Consider the following 16,327-nt stretch of genomic DNA (forward strand, 5'->3'; position numbering starts at 1 on the left):
AAAAAAAAAAAAAAAAAAAAAAAAGCAAAAAAAGCAAAAAACAAAACAAAAAGACTAGGGAGAAAAAAGATTCAGGGAAGTGTGTCAGTGGGTGAAGCACTTGAGCGCAAGCCTGAGACCTGAGTTCAGATCCCCAGCACCTGTGTGAAGCCAGGCACAGTCGTATGCGTCTGCAATCCCAGAATTCCTACGGAGGGGCAACACAGCATCAAACAGAGAACCTGTCTCAGACAGGGTGGAAGCTGAGGACCCCACCTAAGGTTGTCCTTGGACCTCCACTTCTACCGATATTATGAAATACATTAGATTTCCTGAGATTGCAGTTTGTAGGAACTGTGGAGAAGAGGCAGACAGCAAAGTCAGGTTGCATGATGGGGTCGGGATCTTGTTCTTTTAAAATCTCAAATCAGTAACATTTCCTTCCCCTCCCCTTTAGAAGCAATGCGAGTGGGGCTCTGTCTCAAGGAGGAGCCGAGAGAGACCACTGCAGCTGGACCTGCCTCCTCACAGTCCTCAGTGCCCGACTCCCCCCAGGGTGGCCACTGGGACTGTCCATCCCCATTCAGTCTGGACGCTGTGCCTCAGTCCAGCGTGACAGATGTGATGTGCTTGGATCTGCTTGGATGTGAAGAAAGGAGCAGCAGCACCGGAAGTGCTCAGCCATCCCTGGGTACGTCCCCTCTGTCCCCTGTGCTCCATCCCTGCTCCTCACCAGACAGGGCAGGCAGCTCGGGGCCACTTCAACTAGGACCTGCTTATACACAGTGGCCACTCGGTTCTAATTCCCTTTGCACCTTTTTGTTTTCTGAGCTAATCTTACTGTGTAGTCCAGGCTGGCCTCAAACTTCACTGTATAGCCTAGTCTAGCCTCAAATTTGTGATCATCCTCCTCCTCCTCCATCAGTTTTCAAAGTGCAGGGATTACAGGAGTGCACCACCACCGCAGGCCTGCCTGTGTTTTCATGTCGGCAGCGGCCAGACTGTCCCAAGAATAGGAACTAGCAAGAGGCTCTGTAGGGCTGTGCAGGTAGGCTCTGAAGGTCCCTGGCTGTGTGGCTGGGGCTTCAGTCTTGCACGCCAGAAACTGCTGATGGCCGAGTGTACAGCTCACAGCTGTCTACACCTGTGACTGGCTCCATGTGGCTGACCTCCCTTTCCCGATTCATTTCAGTGGTGTCCTCTCCCCCAGGACTACAGCCCACAGCGTCACCAACCCCTGAGGAGGATGTCTGCTCCGACGACTCGGATGATATTATCTTTTCGCCATTTCTGCCCAGGAAGAAAAGCCCCTCCCCATTCTAGGACCCCAGTCATTGCCTCCAGGTGAGGTGGCTGTGGGCCAGGTTAGAGGACTCGCTAACTGAATTTGAGAAGATGACCTATCTTGCTAGGGAAAGAGTCCACCTCGGGAACACCTCAGCCATCAGTTTTCTTATGTGTTGTGCCTGTGCCTTTGAGGGATCCTGGTGGCTCTACGCTGCTCTCTGGGGAGGGCATGCGGCCACCTCCCACTTCCATCTCTGGTTTCAGCCTGTGTGTTTCCAGTGCCCACAGATATGTCCACCCCAAATCAGGGCAGCTGGGAGTCTTGCAAAGTCTGCCGCCTGCCCTTGACCTTGGCACTGCCAGCTGCCATGAGATGCAGCCTTCCTCGTCTTGTGCTGCCCAGTGCCTTACAGGTCACACAGCTAAGTCTCCTGTCCCCTCAGCAGAACGCAGTCATATCTAAGCCAGCAAGAAGCTATGGACATCAGGGTCCCCAGATGAGGCCCCTATCCCATGGGTTCCTTGCTCCCCTTTCTCTTACCCCCCACCACCTCCGTCCCCTTGGGAGGATGAACTCTTTGACGATCACGTGGCAGTGTGACATGGAGTGGCTCAGCAGGTGTTGAGAGCCAGCACGAGGACAGAGCCACAGGTCACCAAGAGAGGAGACGGAGAGCAGGGCCAGGAGCCAGCTCACCATCCCAGGAGAGACAAGTCTCAGGGAAGAACAAATTCCAGTGTCGACCTAGGGACAGCCCTGTCACCTGGGTATGCAGAGGCATCTGCAGGCCCCCAGTGCCACCTGGCCCACTCGGCAGCCAGTATTTGAGATGTTGGTCCCAGTTTGTGAAATTAGCTGTTGTCAGTGGGTGAGAATGAGGGGTTTGGGGCTTGGGCAGGGTTTTTGGGGTATCCATGCTCTGTGTAGCTCAGGTCATGCCTGTGGGACTGACTGCTGGCTATCTCCATAGATCACTGGGGATGGGACTTTCTGGCCCCATGGGACTGGCTTTTTTCTTAGGCAAAACCTAGTGCTAGAAAGTTCCTTCTTGGATTAGACCTGTGGGGACACCAGGTTTGCTGTTCGGGACCATTTATTTACTGCTGGCGTCCTCCACAGAACACCTTCCTGATGCTGCACACAGCAGGCTGGGCATGGGACCCTCAGGATGGGAGCTGGGCTTGCGGCCAGAGGCCAGGAAGATGGAATCCAACTTTGTCGGCCTGCCCCAGGGAAGGGAAAGGGCCCCTAATACTGTGATGGGACCAAGCACACCTGCCTAGCTCTTTTCTCCACCAGGGGGCAAAAAACAACTCAGCCAGGACCCTGGCAGGCTCAGTTTTTTATTCACTTGGCCTGTGGACTATCCGCCAAATTAGTTTTCTTCCCCATGTACTGGTAATTTTACCAACGTGGCAGCCAAGTGGAGCCCTCTGTAGATCTGCCTCCCTACCACAACTTGGGTGTGCTCCCTGTGATTGATGCCACCACTTGAAGCTTCAGTCCATCCACTCGGGCACAAGAAGGTGACTACAGGTGGCCCCCTCTTGTGCCTATACCTTCCCCAAGACCAAGGGTCCTTATGTGACTGCTCTGTCCTCTCTCTTATTTAACAGCAGCCATTTGTGCATTGAGTGTTCTGAGCGTGAACAGTCGGGAGCTCTAGGTCGGGGGGGGGGGTGGGCAGGGGCATGGGGTGGGTGTCTTCACCTCGGCTGCCCCCACCTCAGGAAAGGGAGCAGGGTCTGTAGGTCTGAGGCTTATCTGTGCAGCCAGCCTGGCCAGTGGACAGTGAAGTCAAGATCAGCCCCTGCACTTGAGTTTTCTGAGAACATGTCCCTGCAAACAGGAAAGCTACAACCCTCCTGTCCTTTGGTGTAGCAGCTAATCTATTAAAGGTAAACCCTGTCTTGAAGCTACCTCAGTAAATGATGGTGCCTCAAGCCTCTCTTTGGCCGGTGTCCTGTGTCCTGTGCTCCCCACACAGGCCCCATTGGTACAGCAGGCTGCCCCTGGCTGATCTGACACAGAGAGCCCCTGGGGGGGGGGGTAACTTCTGTGGGACCTAGGAGCAGTGCAGAGAGCTGCTGCTGGCTCCCCAGGAGCAAATGTGGGGACTAGGAGTTCAGCCAGTCAGTCCAGCTTTGAACTTTGCCTGGTCTATAAGATAGGCAGACTCCTCGTGCTTGGCTTGCTTTGGAGGCACAAGTCCTCCAGCATGTGGCTGACCAGCTAGGGCCATTGGCAAAGCCCAAACTACAGAGACTGTGGGGTGGGATGAGCTGTAGGCCAATGGCGGGGGGTGGGGGGGTGTCGTAGGATGAGCTATGAGAAGAGGAGCTAGAGACTGTGGGCTGGGCCAACCCTGCTGAGAGTGTGATTGGTCCAGGACCCAGCCAGTTGTGGTCTGTGAACTGTAAGTGGGGCGGTAGGAAGTAGAAAAATTCATCCCTGGGGGAGACTAGGAGTGGAGACATTTCCAGAAGGAAAGGGCTTCAGACCTTAGCATTCAGGACCAAGCGGGCCCAGGTATGTGCACTTGAGATGGGTAAGTGACATCACTGTGCCCTTATTTCCACGGCAACACCTTCACATTACCTTGATCTTAAAGAGCAGCTGTGAGACTTCTCTGCAGGCTGGTAGGTTGTCCAACTTTGGAAGAAACCGTGCTTTCTTCGTGACCCACTGAAACACTGACGTGAAAAGTTAGACCGTGACTCCACCCGGCGGGCAGCAACCAACCTGCTGAGGCTGCCCTGCGCCAGTTGTCCTGTGTGGAGAGCTGGAAAGGCGAAGGTGCTACTCACACCAAGGAGGTGCTGGGTGGAGGCCTTGGGCGGCTCTGGAGAGTGCTCAGGAAGCCAGTTGGGCTTGGGACACAGGGCTTATAGGGACCCTGTGGGATGGTGTTCCTCTTACCCATGACTGGGAAAAGAAGATACCTCTAGTTCAAAAACCAGGAATAGACTGGGGTTACCATCCTGAAGACGCCACCCCAGCGAAATAGCGAGATCCAGGAACACCACAGCCCTCTGCTGCCCTTGGTTCACCTCCGCCCACCACATGCAGCTGAGACAGAAGTGCCGAGAGGGGGCTGGTACAATCCAGGCTTCCCAAAGCTAGCAAAACAGGCAGCAGCAAGCTGAGTGTGGATGGAGAACAAACCTATAGTGAGCTTTTGTGTGGCACTAGGGATGGACCCTGGGTTCTAGTGTGAGCTAGGCAAGTGCTCTACCACTGAGCCACACTACCAGCCCCTCAGTGCATTCTTGATGCTGTGTTATCACGGGGGCATGCAGCATTGAAAGGGGTTTGATCAGAAGCCACCAAGACCATAGTCCCTCTAAACTGCCTGATGGCTGAGCAGAATTGCCAGGGCCCTATGCCTGGTGTTTTATAAAGTACCATAGTACATTGGGAGCTTGTCATGGGTCCATTTCAGCACCAAGGAAGGGCTGTGGCTGAGTGACCCTGGCTGCAGGTGCTGGCTGTATTCTGTCTGATAATGTCTATTTTTGTCTCCCGACGAGGGGAGTGAGGACCGTGCCTTCAGTTTCACAGACCCAGAACCCTCAGTGAAGAGACCATCATTAGAAAAGAACGAGCTAACCAGTGTAGATTCCTTTAAAGCTATAAATACCTTCCCAGGAAAGCACTCTAACCTTTGAGATCTAAATAAAAATTCCATTATATCCCGGTCAAACTAATTGCAAATTCCTCTTTGGGGGTTGGGGAGAGCAGCGATCGCTTCCACGTGGCTCAGGCGCTCTGAAGACCAGAGACTCAGTAAACACAGCTGGTGTGGACCCAGGCTGGCCCCTTCTTCTCCAGGCTCCTGCCTCCCCAGACCCACAGAGCCTCCATACGCATACAGCAGCCACTCTAACTGACTACCTTTCTGGCGCAGGCCACAGCTGGGCAAGCCCCTATTAAAATGAGAGAAATTGCATCTAGAAGCTGGCAGATGAAGCTGGCAGGATGACTCAGAACAGTCAGCAGTGGGTCCCTGGCCTTTTTGGTCTTAATTTTTCTCTCTTCCCCTCTTTAAACAGGGCCTCGCTATATAGCACTGGCTGGCATAGGATTAAAGCCATGAACCACCACACCCAGCTTTTTTAAAAAATGGTAATTTAGGGCCAGCAAGATAGCTCAGTAGATAAAGGCACCTGAAGCCAAGCCTGACAGCCTGAATTCAATCTTCAGACCGCCATGGTGGAAGGAGAACCAGATTCCACTCGTCTTCTGATGTTTGTATGTATGTCATGGTGCATGTATACACAAAAATTGTAATGAGAACGTTTAGATTTTTGTATGTGTATGTGTGTGTGTGTGTGTGTGTGTGTGTGTATGTTCAGGGGTGTGTATGTATGTGGTGTGTGTGTGCCAGAGTTCAGTGTCCGGTGTATTCCTCGATTGCTCCACAACTTTTTTATGTATAAGTTTTTTTAAGGATTAAGTGTATGAGTGTTTTGTTTGCACATATGTCTATGTACATGGTACCCTTGGAGGTCAAAAGAAGGCATCAGATCCCCCAGGAACTGGAGTTAAAATTACTAACCACCATGTGGGTACTGGAACTAGAACCTGGGTCCTCAGCAACAAGAAGTACCCATAATTGCTGAGCCATCTCTCCAGCTCCCTGGATCCTTTGAGATGGGAACTTCTGCTGACCTGGACCCTGTTGATTCAACTAGGCTGGCTAGTGAGCTCCAGGAACAGGCCTGTCTCTGCCTTCCCATGCCGGGCTACAGATGTAATGCTACCTCTTCCAGCAGGTGGCAGCAACCTGAGCTCAGGTCTTCATGCTTACATGGCACCAAGCCATCTCCCAGACCTTGTGTAAAAAGTGTGTCCACGCATGTGCATGTCCACGCATCACAGCATGCCACGGAGATCCGAGGAAAGCTTGCAAGATACACTTCTCTCCTATGTGGCTACCCGAGGAATTGAACTTGGGTCATCAGGCTTAGCAGCAAATCCTTAACCCACTGAGCCATCTCACTCATTCCCCAGTTCTTTAATGGAAAAAAAAAAATAAAGTCACAATCTCAATAAATCACCCAGATTGGCCTTGAGCTCAGCTTGTAGCCTAGACGTGCCTTGAATGTGGGGCCCTCTTGCCTCATCTTCCTAAGGAGCTCGGACTATAAACCTGTACCACCAGGCCTGGTTCATGCACGCCTTCTTAAAGCCTGGGGAGCCGTAATTCCATGCCTGACTGGCCCGTTTTAAATCCACCATTCCCCCCAAGTCCCCAGGGAACACAGGAAGAATTTGAATCCCTTGTTCCCTTTGGCAGCACTGCCGGGTTCGGAATACGAATGATGGGGATAGAAACAGGCTAGCCTGTCTGCACAGGCACCCACTAATGGCCTTTGGCTAGCATGTCTTCCCATGGGCTCCCTCAAGCTGGACCCAGTTACAGCTGGAGGGACAGCCCCATTAGACGGTGCCTGCCTGAGGAGCTTGGAAGAGGTTTCCATGGTGCTGGGGCTCTCTCTGAATAAGGAGAAAGGGGTGCCCCTGAGCTACTCGTTAATTAAGCCCAGAACAGCCAGGATTCAAAGAACAGTCCAGTGTGTGCCAGGGCTCCTGGGGGGCCATTCATGGGACCCAGCCTGGGGCTTTCTTCCTCTCAGGCTCTCTCTTCCCAGGCCCAGCTTCTAAGAGATGAAAGCAGAGAGGCCGTGGCGTGGGCGGGGAGGGGGCACCACTGACATAATACATGAGAAAGGCTGCTCCACGCCAGTGCCGCCATCCGCCTCCTCCCTTGGCATATCTGCTACTTCCCTTGGACAGGGGTAGCTGATGAACCAGGGCTGACCCACCTGAAGCCCTTCTGACTCATTGCTTAGCTCCCTGCCTCCTGCCTTTTCCTCTCCCCTCCACTCGACTCCTTCCTGTTAAATGAAATCTTCTCAGGATACCCGTGGGCCTTCAGCACATACAGTACCCCAATTCAGCTTGTCCTAGGCTCCCACCCTGCTGCTGCAGGTGAGAAGCACGCCAGACCACCTGGTGGTCCCCACCAGGATCTGAGGTCACCTGTTTTCCTCTACCTCCAAAACACTCCCACAACCGTCGGGTCCTATGGGGCTACCACCTAGGCAGCCCTCAACCCTGCTGCCACATTAGCGCCCGTAGAGGAGACTCGAACAGTTCGTCTCAGATGCTCCAGGGCAAAAGTGAGTTCCTGAAGAGGCTGCTCTGCCATGTGCACACAAGACATGTGCAACACATAGGCATGTGCAAATTGCAAACCTACATGTGAATAGCATACAGACATGTATGTGCGCACACAGATGGGCACATCGTCACAAAAGCACAGTGTACTCACAAGCAGTCACATGCACAGACACACACACACACACAAATACAAACATGTAAGCACATGTACAAAATTACATGCAGGCCAAAGAGATGCCTCAGTAGGTTAAGCGAAGAGGATCTGAATTCAATTCCTAGAATGTACATTAAAAAAAAAAAAAAAAAAAACCTACTATCCAGGCATGGTGGCTTATGCCTTTAATTCCAGCACTTGGAAGAGGGAAACAAATCTGTGACTTCAAGACCAGCCAAGGCTACATACATAGTGAGACCCTGCCTCCAAAACCAAAACAAGCAATGGCTGAGTGCACACAATCGTTCTCCCAGTGCTGGGAGGTAGAGACAGGCAGATCCTTGGGGCTGTTGGCCGGCCAGCCAACCTCACCCACTAGGCCAGCTCCAGACTACAGAGAGACCCTGCCTCAAAGAGAGGGGAGGGTGATGAAGTTGACCTCTGGCTTCTACATGCACATACATGCACACACATATACACGGAAATATATCTGAGGTTGGTTTGTTGTTGTTGTGTTTAAAAAACAAAAAACAAAAAAGCCAGTATCCATAATCCCAGCACCTGGGAGGCTGAGGCAGCAGGATCAAGAATTACTTCCTGGTGCTTGAGGATTTCTTCAGGGATGAGGCCCCCCAGTAGGTTGACCATGCTCCGGTGATGACTTCATATCCATGCACACACGAGTGGCGATAACTTGGCAGGTTAGAACAAAAAGGAGGAAGAGGGCATAAAACTGGGCAGGAGGCCTGGCGAGAATTGGAAACAGGGAATGGAGGGTGGATACGATAAGAATACATACTACATGAATCACATTCTCAGAGAATAAATTACAATCCAATAAAGTGCAACCTGGGCTACATAGACACACAGATCACCACTACCACCCAAAAAACAAAATCTCTGATTAGGGTATGTCCCCATCAGAACCTTTCCTCCCAGGCCCAAGTGCCAGCATGCCCAACCCAAAGACTGCCTGTGGAGGTAGCTGTGGCTTCCATTCACAACCTAATACACAGCAATATTCAGTCCTGGCAAATGAGAGGCTCTGCCCCCAGAACTGTGATGAAGTCTGAAGTCAGTTCCGTTTACCTGTTAGCTGCTTGTGTTGACATGTCTGTATTACTGCTTCCAATCTCTCCTCCCCTGCCTTCCCAAGATGTTGTGTGTGTATGTGTGTGCGTGTGTGCGTGTGTGTGTGTGTGTGTGTGTGTGTGCGTGTGTGTGTAGAAGCTAGCTAACGACTGTATGCTCTGATACCTTGGAAAGGCCCAAGTAGGGCAGCTTCTCTTCCTGAGAACTGGAGAGATGGCTCAGTGGCTAAGAGCACTGGCTTCTCTTCCAAAGGACCCAGGTTCAATTCCCAGCCACCACAATAGTCTGTAGCTCCAATTGCTGCCCGCTGCAGGCACCAGGCATGCATGTAGTGTACAGATACACATGCAGGTGAAGCACACATAAAATTAAAAGTTGAAATAACTACTGTTGGTATTTTCTGCATATAATTACAGACACTATCTTCATTTATATAGGGGTGCATGGAAGAAGGATTATGGGTGAGTGGATGGATAGATGTGCGGGGAGATGATGGATGTCATTTGAGTTGAGGGGACCACCTGCCCATACTGGTTTTCAGTGTCCAAGTGCTATAGCGCAGTATTCGTATTCAGGTCCGGTAGTGCACAGCTTATGCCCAGACTTCTCCTGTCCTCTGGGCAGTGCTTTCTCTCTGTGTTACATGTCTAACACCATTAAGTATCATATATTGGGTCGTCTGTCTTGTGTGTCATGTTTTCAGATCTGTGCTGTGCGCGGTCTCTCTCTTCTCCCTTCCCTTCTCCTTCTCCCCCTCTCCCCACTCAGCTTTCTAACACCGAGCGAGTTCTCTAAGCCCTATGACCCACTGCAGGCCTCCTCTGGGAACCTCCAGGAATGGAGGTGAAGGAGGAACATACAAAGGTATAGACACATAGGTGGCTAATGGACACAGCAGGTACCAGTGTGGGCCCTGGGGTTCAGGTGGGAGGCCAGGGCTATTGTGGGGAGTCCTCGTGTGTTCTGTGGGGGTGCTTGAATCAGGCCCTGAGGGATGTTATCTTAAGACTCCCCCAGGCGGGGACAGCTAGGCTGCTGGCTAAGATGGGTAGAGGCCTGACCTCGAGGAAGCAGCCTCAGGTGAGAGAACTTTTTAAAATTAAATTAAAAAAAAAATAAGACAGCATCTCACGCTCTACCCCTGACTGGCCTGCATCTCAGTTTGCAGACCCAGCTAGCCTTAAGCTAAGATTCCCCTGCCTCTGTCTCCTGGGTACTGGGATTAAAGGCATACAGCACAATGCCCAACTTCAGGTGGAAGAATTTTCTGTGCAACTCTCGTCTGTGATTTCTTCCAGAGCCACTGGCTCCAGGCTTCTCCACCAATGGCTCACAGGAACCCCAAAGCTGCGCCTCCACTCCAGCTGTTTGTATAGGCTTTCCTGAACCTCAAACTCACTAGCTGGGGCTTGTCTTGAACTTCGGATTCTCCCAAATGCTGGAATGACAGGCGTGCATGAACATGCCTGTCTTAATTAGTGTTGCTATTGCTGTATGAAACACCATGACCAAAAGCAACTTGGGGAAGAAAGGGTTTATTTCACTCACTGTCCCATAAACAGCTCATCATCAGAAGCAGTGAGGACAAGTATTCAAGCAGAGCAGGAATCTGGAGGCAGGAGCTGATCCAGAGGTCGTGGAGGGGTGCTGCTTACCGGCTTGCTCAACCTGTTTTCGTTCAGATCCCAGGACCACCAGCCCAGGGACGGCCCTACCCGTAGTGGACTGGGCCCTCCCCAATCAATTACTAACTGAGAAAATGACCTATAGCTGCAGTTATGGAGGCATTGTTTTCAACTGAGGGTCCCTCCTTTCAGATGACTTTAGCCTGTGTCAAGTTGACGTAAAACTAGCCAGCACTGTACCCAACTTCACCCTAGAAATCTGAAGGAGAGCCTGGACTTCATAGCCAGCTAACGATGGGAGAAAGAGCCCACGTACAAGAGAGTCCACGTGGGGATGCACCTGGCCAGCCCACCCCACAGTAGGTGAATTAAGCGAGTCTCAGTTTCCCTATATGTAAATTAGGAAGCATACCCTGGCGTATCTCCAGATGTCTGTGAGCAAGCGGCTGGGGCCGCCCATGCAACCAGCAGAGCTCTGGAAGAGGGAGACCCACAGGTGTTCTAGAAACATTCACACCTTACAATGTACTTATCCCTGCCTGCTCTTCCTGGGGGAGAGGCTGGTTCTGGGAACTTTGGACTTGATCACGGTGCCCTGCAAGGTCAGAGAGAGGCCATCAAGGGAGGGGCAGAGAAAGGAGGGTGCAGCATGGCCTTCACTACCCCACGCTCTGGGGACCTGACTTTGAATGAGGCTCTTCCTTTGTATGAGTTCAGGCATTAACCCATGAGGCTGAGGCCAAACTTGGATCTGGAAGCTTCTCCCTCACCAGGGCTGATGCAATATGTACAGATAAGGAGGCCTAGGGGGTGGGTGCCACTAAGGGATGGCTCTGGTAAAGCCAAAGGCCTCCAAGAGATCAGTAAAGGGCCCCTCCTCCTCCCCCACAATTCATTCTAAGAAGGGCAAGAATGCTACCCTCAAAGAAGCTTCTAGAACCTCCCCCACCTTGTACTGTGCAGGAAGAAGAAGGGCCCTATTTGGGGATATGCTCCACAGCCAGCCTAGAAGCTACTTCTGCTTGATTTTTTGTTGTTGTTTGTTTTGTTTTGTTTTTCAAGACAGGGTTTCTCTGCATAGCCCTGGCTGTCCTAGAACTCACTCTGTACTCCAGGCTGGCCTCAAACTCACAGAGATCTGCCTGCCTCTGCTTCCCAAGTGCACTGCCCAGCCTGGAAGATACTTTTAACCCAAGTTCCTGGGTCCCCATCTCTGTCTTGGAGAGTTGCACCCTCTAGATTCAAAGCTACAGCAAACAAACCTTCCCCACACACACAGGGGCAAAGGCAGCTTAAATGCCCTGGCTGGTTTGGGGTTTTTTGTGGGGGAGGAAGGTCAAATAGAGTCCAAGGTCCCTGAGACCCAATCTTTAGCTAACTTCCTCATCTAAAAGTCCCCTGGAACCTCTTACTTTCCTCAGACTCACAGAGGGCAAGGATCCATTCTCCAAGATACCAACCCTGGGAGAGGGGCTGGGCCTGCTAGAAGTTCTCACCCCAAAAGAACCCCAGCTTACCAAGACAGTAGGAAAGGTTTCCCTGTCTTCCCTTTCTCCCTTTGTGTGTATGTGTCGCTGTGTATATATGGATGTATGTCTGTGTGTATATGTGTTTGTGCGTGTATGTATGTGTCTGTGTGTCTATGTATGTGTGTGTATATATATATGTGTGTGTGTTATGTTTCTCTGTGTGTGCATCTCTGTGTATATAAATGTGTGTCTGTGTATGTGTGTGTGTCGCTGTGTGTATATGCATCTGTGTCTGTGTGTGTATGTATGTATCTGTGTGTGTCTATGTATGTGTGTATATATGTGTGTGTGTATGTGTCTCTGTGTGTATATCTCTGTGCATATAAACGTGTCTGTGTATGTGTGTGTGTTGTGGAAATGAGAACTGAGGAATTCTAGGCAAGTGTTTGTTTTACCAGTGAGTTATATTGCTAGCTGTCTTTCCATTTTTTAAGATATGGTCTCGTTAAGTTGCCCAAATTGGCTAAAGTTCAGGCATCCCTTGAACAAAACTGTGATCTTCCTACCCCAGCCTCTCAAGTGGCTGTGATGAAAGGTCTGTGCCACCGGGGCCAACACCAGGCTTTGTCTGTCTTATGTCTGTTCTTGGCTTGAGAGAGCTTAGATGGCTCCACAGTCCTCTGACGACAGTATTGTCTGACTGACCTCTCCCTCAAACTCCAGGCCACATGGCCAGATTAAAAAGAAATGTCCCCGTGTCTTTTCTGTGGTCAGGATGCATCTGCCAGGTGTTTCAGTGGCCCAGGTGTCATGGTGCCACATGTCAGCATGCACGGGTGGTGGGGGTCTGGGCCTCCAACCCTCTCCTCTTCCTGCTAGTGCTTGTGAGTTCTGTCTCCGGAAATTGCAAACCTCACTGGATGCGGTCCAAACACAGGAAATTCCATTGTTCTGGCTGAGGCCCCAGCATCTGGGGGCCGGGCCCAGGCTGGACATAGGCAACTGGGTCCTGGCTTTCTCCCAGGGGCTGAAGGGAAAGCCACTCAGGAGCCTCAGCCCAACCACCTCCCTTCCTAGGGGGACAGCCCCTGGAGGACTCCTGACCTCAACCCCAAGGTCCTTTGTTTCAGTTGTTTCTGCCTGGTGTGCCCAGTAGCTCAGCCTTCAGTGTTAGCTCCATACCAACTATTTTTTTTTTATTCTTTCCAAAACAGGGTTTCTCTGTCCTGGAACCAACTATGTAGACCAGGCTGGCCTTGAACTCAGAGATCTGCCTACCTCTGCCTCCTAAGTGCTGGGATTAAAGGCATGTGCCACCGTGCCCTGATCACATAGACTTTCTTATTCCTGCCTTTAAAAAAAAAATTGTATGTAGTCGGGTGGTGGTAGCGCACGCCTTTAATTCCAGCACTCGGGAGGCAGAGGCAGGCGGATCTCTGTGAGTTCGAGACCAGCCTGGTCTACAAGAGCTAGTTCCAGGACAGGCTCCAAAACTACAGAGAAACCCTGTCTCAAAAAAAACAACAACAAAAAAAATTGTATGTATAGTATTTGTACATGTGTACATTGGTGTGCAAATACACTCACCCATGGAAATGGCCATGGAGGCCAGAGGCCGACATCATGTCTCTTCCTCTACTATTTTCCACCTTATTTTTGAGATGAAGGGAGGTGTCTCTCACCAAAACTGGAGCTCACCAATTGACTAGACTGGCAGGTTGGCAGGTCCCCAAGAGCCACCCATCTTTGCCTCCTACCTCCAATACCTGGCTTTTACGTTGAGTATTTAATGAATTTGACTTCAGGTCCTCATGCTTGTACAACAAGCACTTTACTCACTGAGCGATCTCCCCAGTCCTTCATCCCCATCTTTGGCTCACAAACCCTACTTTAGTCAAATGAAGGAAGAGAAGGAGGAATGAGGGAGGGAGGAAGGAATCGGTGGTGGCCCGAAGCTGAACCATGGTACTTCCTTGACTAACTGGCAACTTTGAGTTTCCTGGACAATGGTGAGGCCTAGGTCTCAGTCTCTCTTCCTATAGGGTGTGCAAAAGTTCAGCCTCCAGCTACAGTTGTTCTGGAAGAGCAGGAAGAATAACAGCTCTGGCCGGACAGTGCTAGCCAAAGTGGGCAGGGCGGAGGGCCTTCCTTCCTGCCCTGTGCCCATAGTCACCACTTGGCATTCTCTCCTTTAACTCTCTTTCTCCCAGGAGATGGGTTCCTCTCTCCTGCAGCTCTCTGAGCAACATTAGGATGAGGGCTCCGTTCCCCCAAGGGAGGTGCTGGCTGTCCTGGTCCACACTGTGTATTAGGGAACCTTTTCTCTATTTTTTTCTTCAATTTTTTTACTCTGTGCACAGTGCACACATGGAGGTTAGAGGAACAATTTGTGGGGTCTCTCCAGGACCACGTGGAGTCCAGAAATCGAACTCAGGTCATCAAGCTTGGCCGCAAGCACCTTTACCTGTGGAGCCACTTTCTCCTCTGTGCTTTCTCCACTTTAGACAGCTCTTTAACTCTTCCTTCTTTTCCTTCGAGGACTCTCAGGAAAGGAGTTCACAGACCAGACACACCCACCACTAATTAATCAAATTAATACATTTCCTGTCTCCCCTCCCTCTCCGCTGTCCACCCGCGCCCTTTTAGAAAAGGTCTTACAATTTAGCCCAGGCTGACTTCAAATTTGCAATGTTGCCCTGGCTTCAAACTTGTGATCAGCTGGGCAGTGGTGGCGCACACCTTTAATCCCAGCATTTGGGAGGCAGAGGCAGGCGGATCTCTGTGAGTTTAAAGCCAGCCTGGTCTACAGAGTGAGACAGAGAACCCCTGTCTCAAAAAACAAACAAACAAACAAAAAATTTTGCAATCATCTTTCCATGTATGGATATCCACACCTGGCTTTTACACGCATCTTTTGGGGAATGCAATTTGCCCATCCTTATGAGTTATCTTATCTAATGCCAGGCTTTGTGGGCCTTATCAGAAGAAAAATCTCCAGTTTGCTGAAGCTTCTGGAAATGAGGCAAGAAACCCCTAAGTGTCATGCCTACATGTATGAACTCTGTCAGTACCATGCCATCATCACTGTTGTTGGGACCAAGCAAGGATACAGCGGCTCTCTATGGAAGGTGCTGTAACAGGGACCAGAAACTGTCCCAGACCATCACTATCCCTGATATTACTGTTCATCTTTGGAATTTCTGAATCCTGACGGCAAGGGATGGGGTGAGACAGGGCTGGTTTTCACTGTACAGGAGAATCAGGGTGACAGCCTAGCCAGGTCCACTGGTGTGGGCATCTTACCTGCTATCTTAATTAGGGTTTCTATTGCTGCAATGAAACACCATGACCAAAAAGCAAGTTGGGGAGGAAAGGGTTTATTTGGCTTACACTTCAGCATTGCTGTTCACCACTGAAGGAAGTCAGGACAGGAACTCAAACAGGGCAGGATCCCGGAAGCAGGAGCTGATGCAGCTGCTATGGAGGGGAACAGCTTACTGGCTTGCTTCCCATGGCTTGCTCAGTCTGCTTTCTTATAGAACCCAGGACTACCAGTCCAAGGATGGCACCACCCACCATGGGCTGAGCCTTCTCCCCCTGATCACTAAGTGAGAAAATGCCTTACAGCTGGATTTCATGGAGGCATTTCCTCAGCTGAGGCTCCTTTCTTTGATGACTCTAGCTTGTGCCAAGGTGACACACAAAGCCAACTGGTACACCTGCTGTACTGACTCCAGCCAGCATTCATCAGACACCAGGGAGGATTGGCCACTGGGGAGGATAGCTCAGCAGGCCAAGTGGCCTTAGTCTTGGGAAGCTTGGAGACAATTCACTGTGATTTGGTCCTAGAGTCAGAAGACTAAGCCAGATTCCAGGCTTTATGGGCCTTTAGGGATGGAGAACTTCTCTTCTATTGCTCCAGGCTATTTTCCAGCTGTATGGCTTCTCCCAGCCACCCAAAGCACAGAAACCCACAGTTCTGTAAGGACCTCTGCCCTAGTGCAAGAAAGCAGATGCCTCAGGCAGTTGGATAAACTCAAATACAGGTCTGTCAGGAAGCCACTGCCCTGCCGGTCAGGAGGCTACCTGGCATACGGAGGACGTGTGGCCAGTTTCTAAGAAGACAAGGGGTCCTGCAATAAGGTCTCAGGGTTGTGAGGGGACAGCGCCTCAAGGATATGCTGGCCAATCCGGGAGAAGAGCAAGAACATGGAGGGGAGGGCACAGAGACATGCAGCTACTGTGCCCCTATCCCATACCTTTTCTATAGGCTGTGTCCTGACCAGCAGCCTAGTTTCCAAGATGGGGACTGGGAGCCTTCTGTCATAGTCTTTAAAATGATGCAACCCTGTGGAGTGTGGTGGTTCGGGCTTGTTAGCCCACTACCTGGGAGGCAGAAGCAAGAGGATTTTAAGTTTGAGGCTAGCTTGGGCAATTTACTGAGATCCTGCCTCGAATAAAAAAAATCTAACGCCTTTAATCCCAGCACTCGGGAGGCAGAGGCAGGCGGATCTCTGAGTTTGAGGCCAACCTG

General features: G+C 51.0%; 1 protein-coding gene across 11 annotated transcripts in view; it reads left to right on the top strand.

Moving 5' to 3' along the window:
• Positions 1-6,319, top strand: part of Iqce (IQ motif containing E) — a 47,546-nt gene extending 41,227 nt beyond the window's left edge. For 7 of the 11 annotated variants that reach the window (XM_050163138.1, XM_050163143.1, XM_050163145.1 and 4 more), the window contains 2 exons: positions 437-670; positions 1,172-3,210. In XM_050163138.1, the coding sequence (XP_050019095.1) occupies positions 437-670; positions 1,172-1,302 (365 nt within the window). In that variant the 3' untranslated portion in view covers positions 1,303-3,210. Of the gene's footprint in view, positions 1-436; positions 671-1,171; positions 3,211-5,319 lie in introns of those variants that run through there. The other 4 variants (XM_050163140.1, XM_050163139.1, XM_050163142.1 and 1 more) reach the window with 4 other exon arrangements.
• Positions 6,320-16,327: the final 10,008 nt, after the last annotated feature.

Source organism: Alexandromys fortis, unplaced genomic scaffold (genome assembly GCF_014885135.2).
Source record: "Alexandromys fortis isolate MF-2015 unplaced genomic scaffold, M_Fortis_MF-2015_v1.1 scaffold_144, whole genome shotgun sequence".
Taxonomy (NCBI): Eukaryota; Metazoa; Chordata; class Mammalia; order Rodentia; family Cricetidae; genus Alexandromys; species Alexandromys fortis.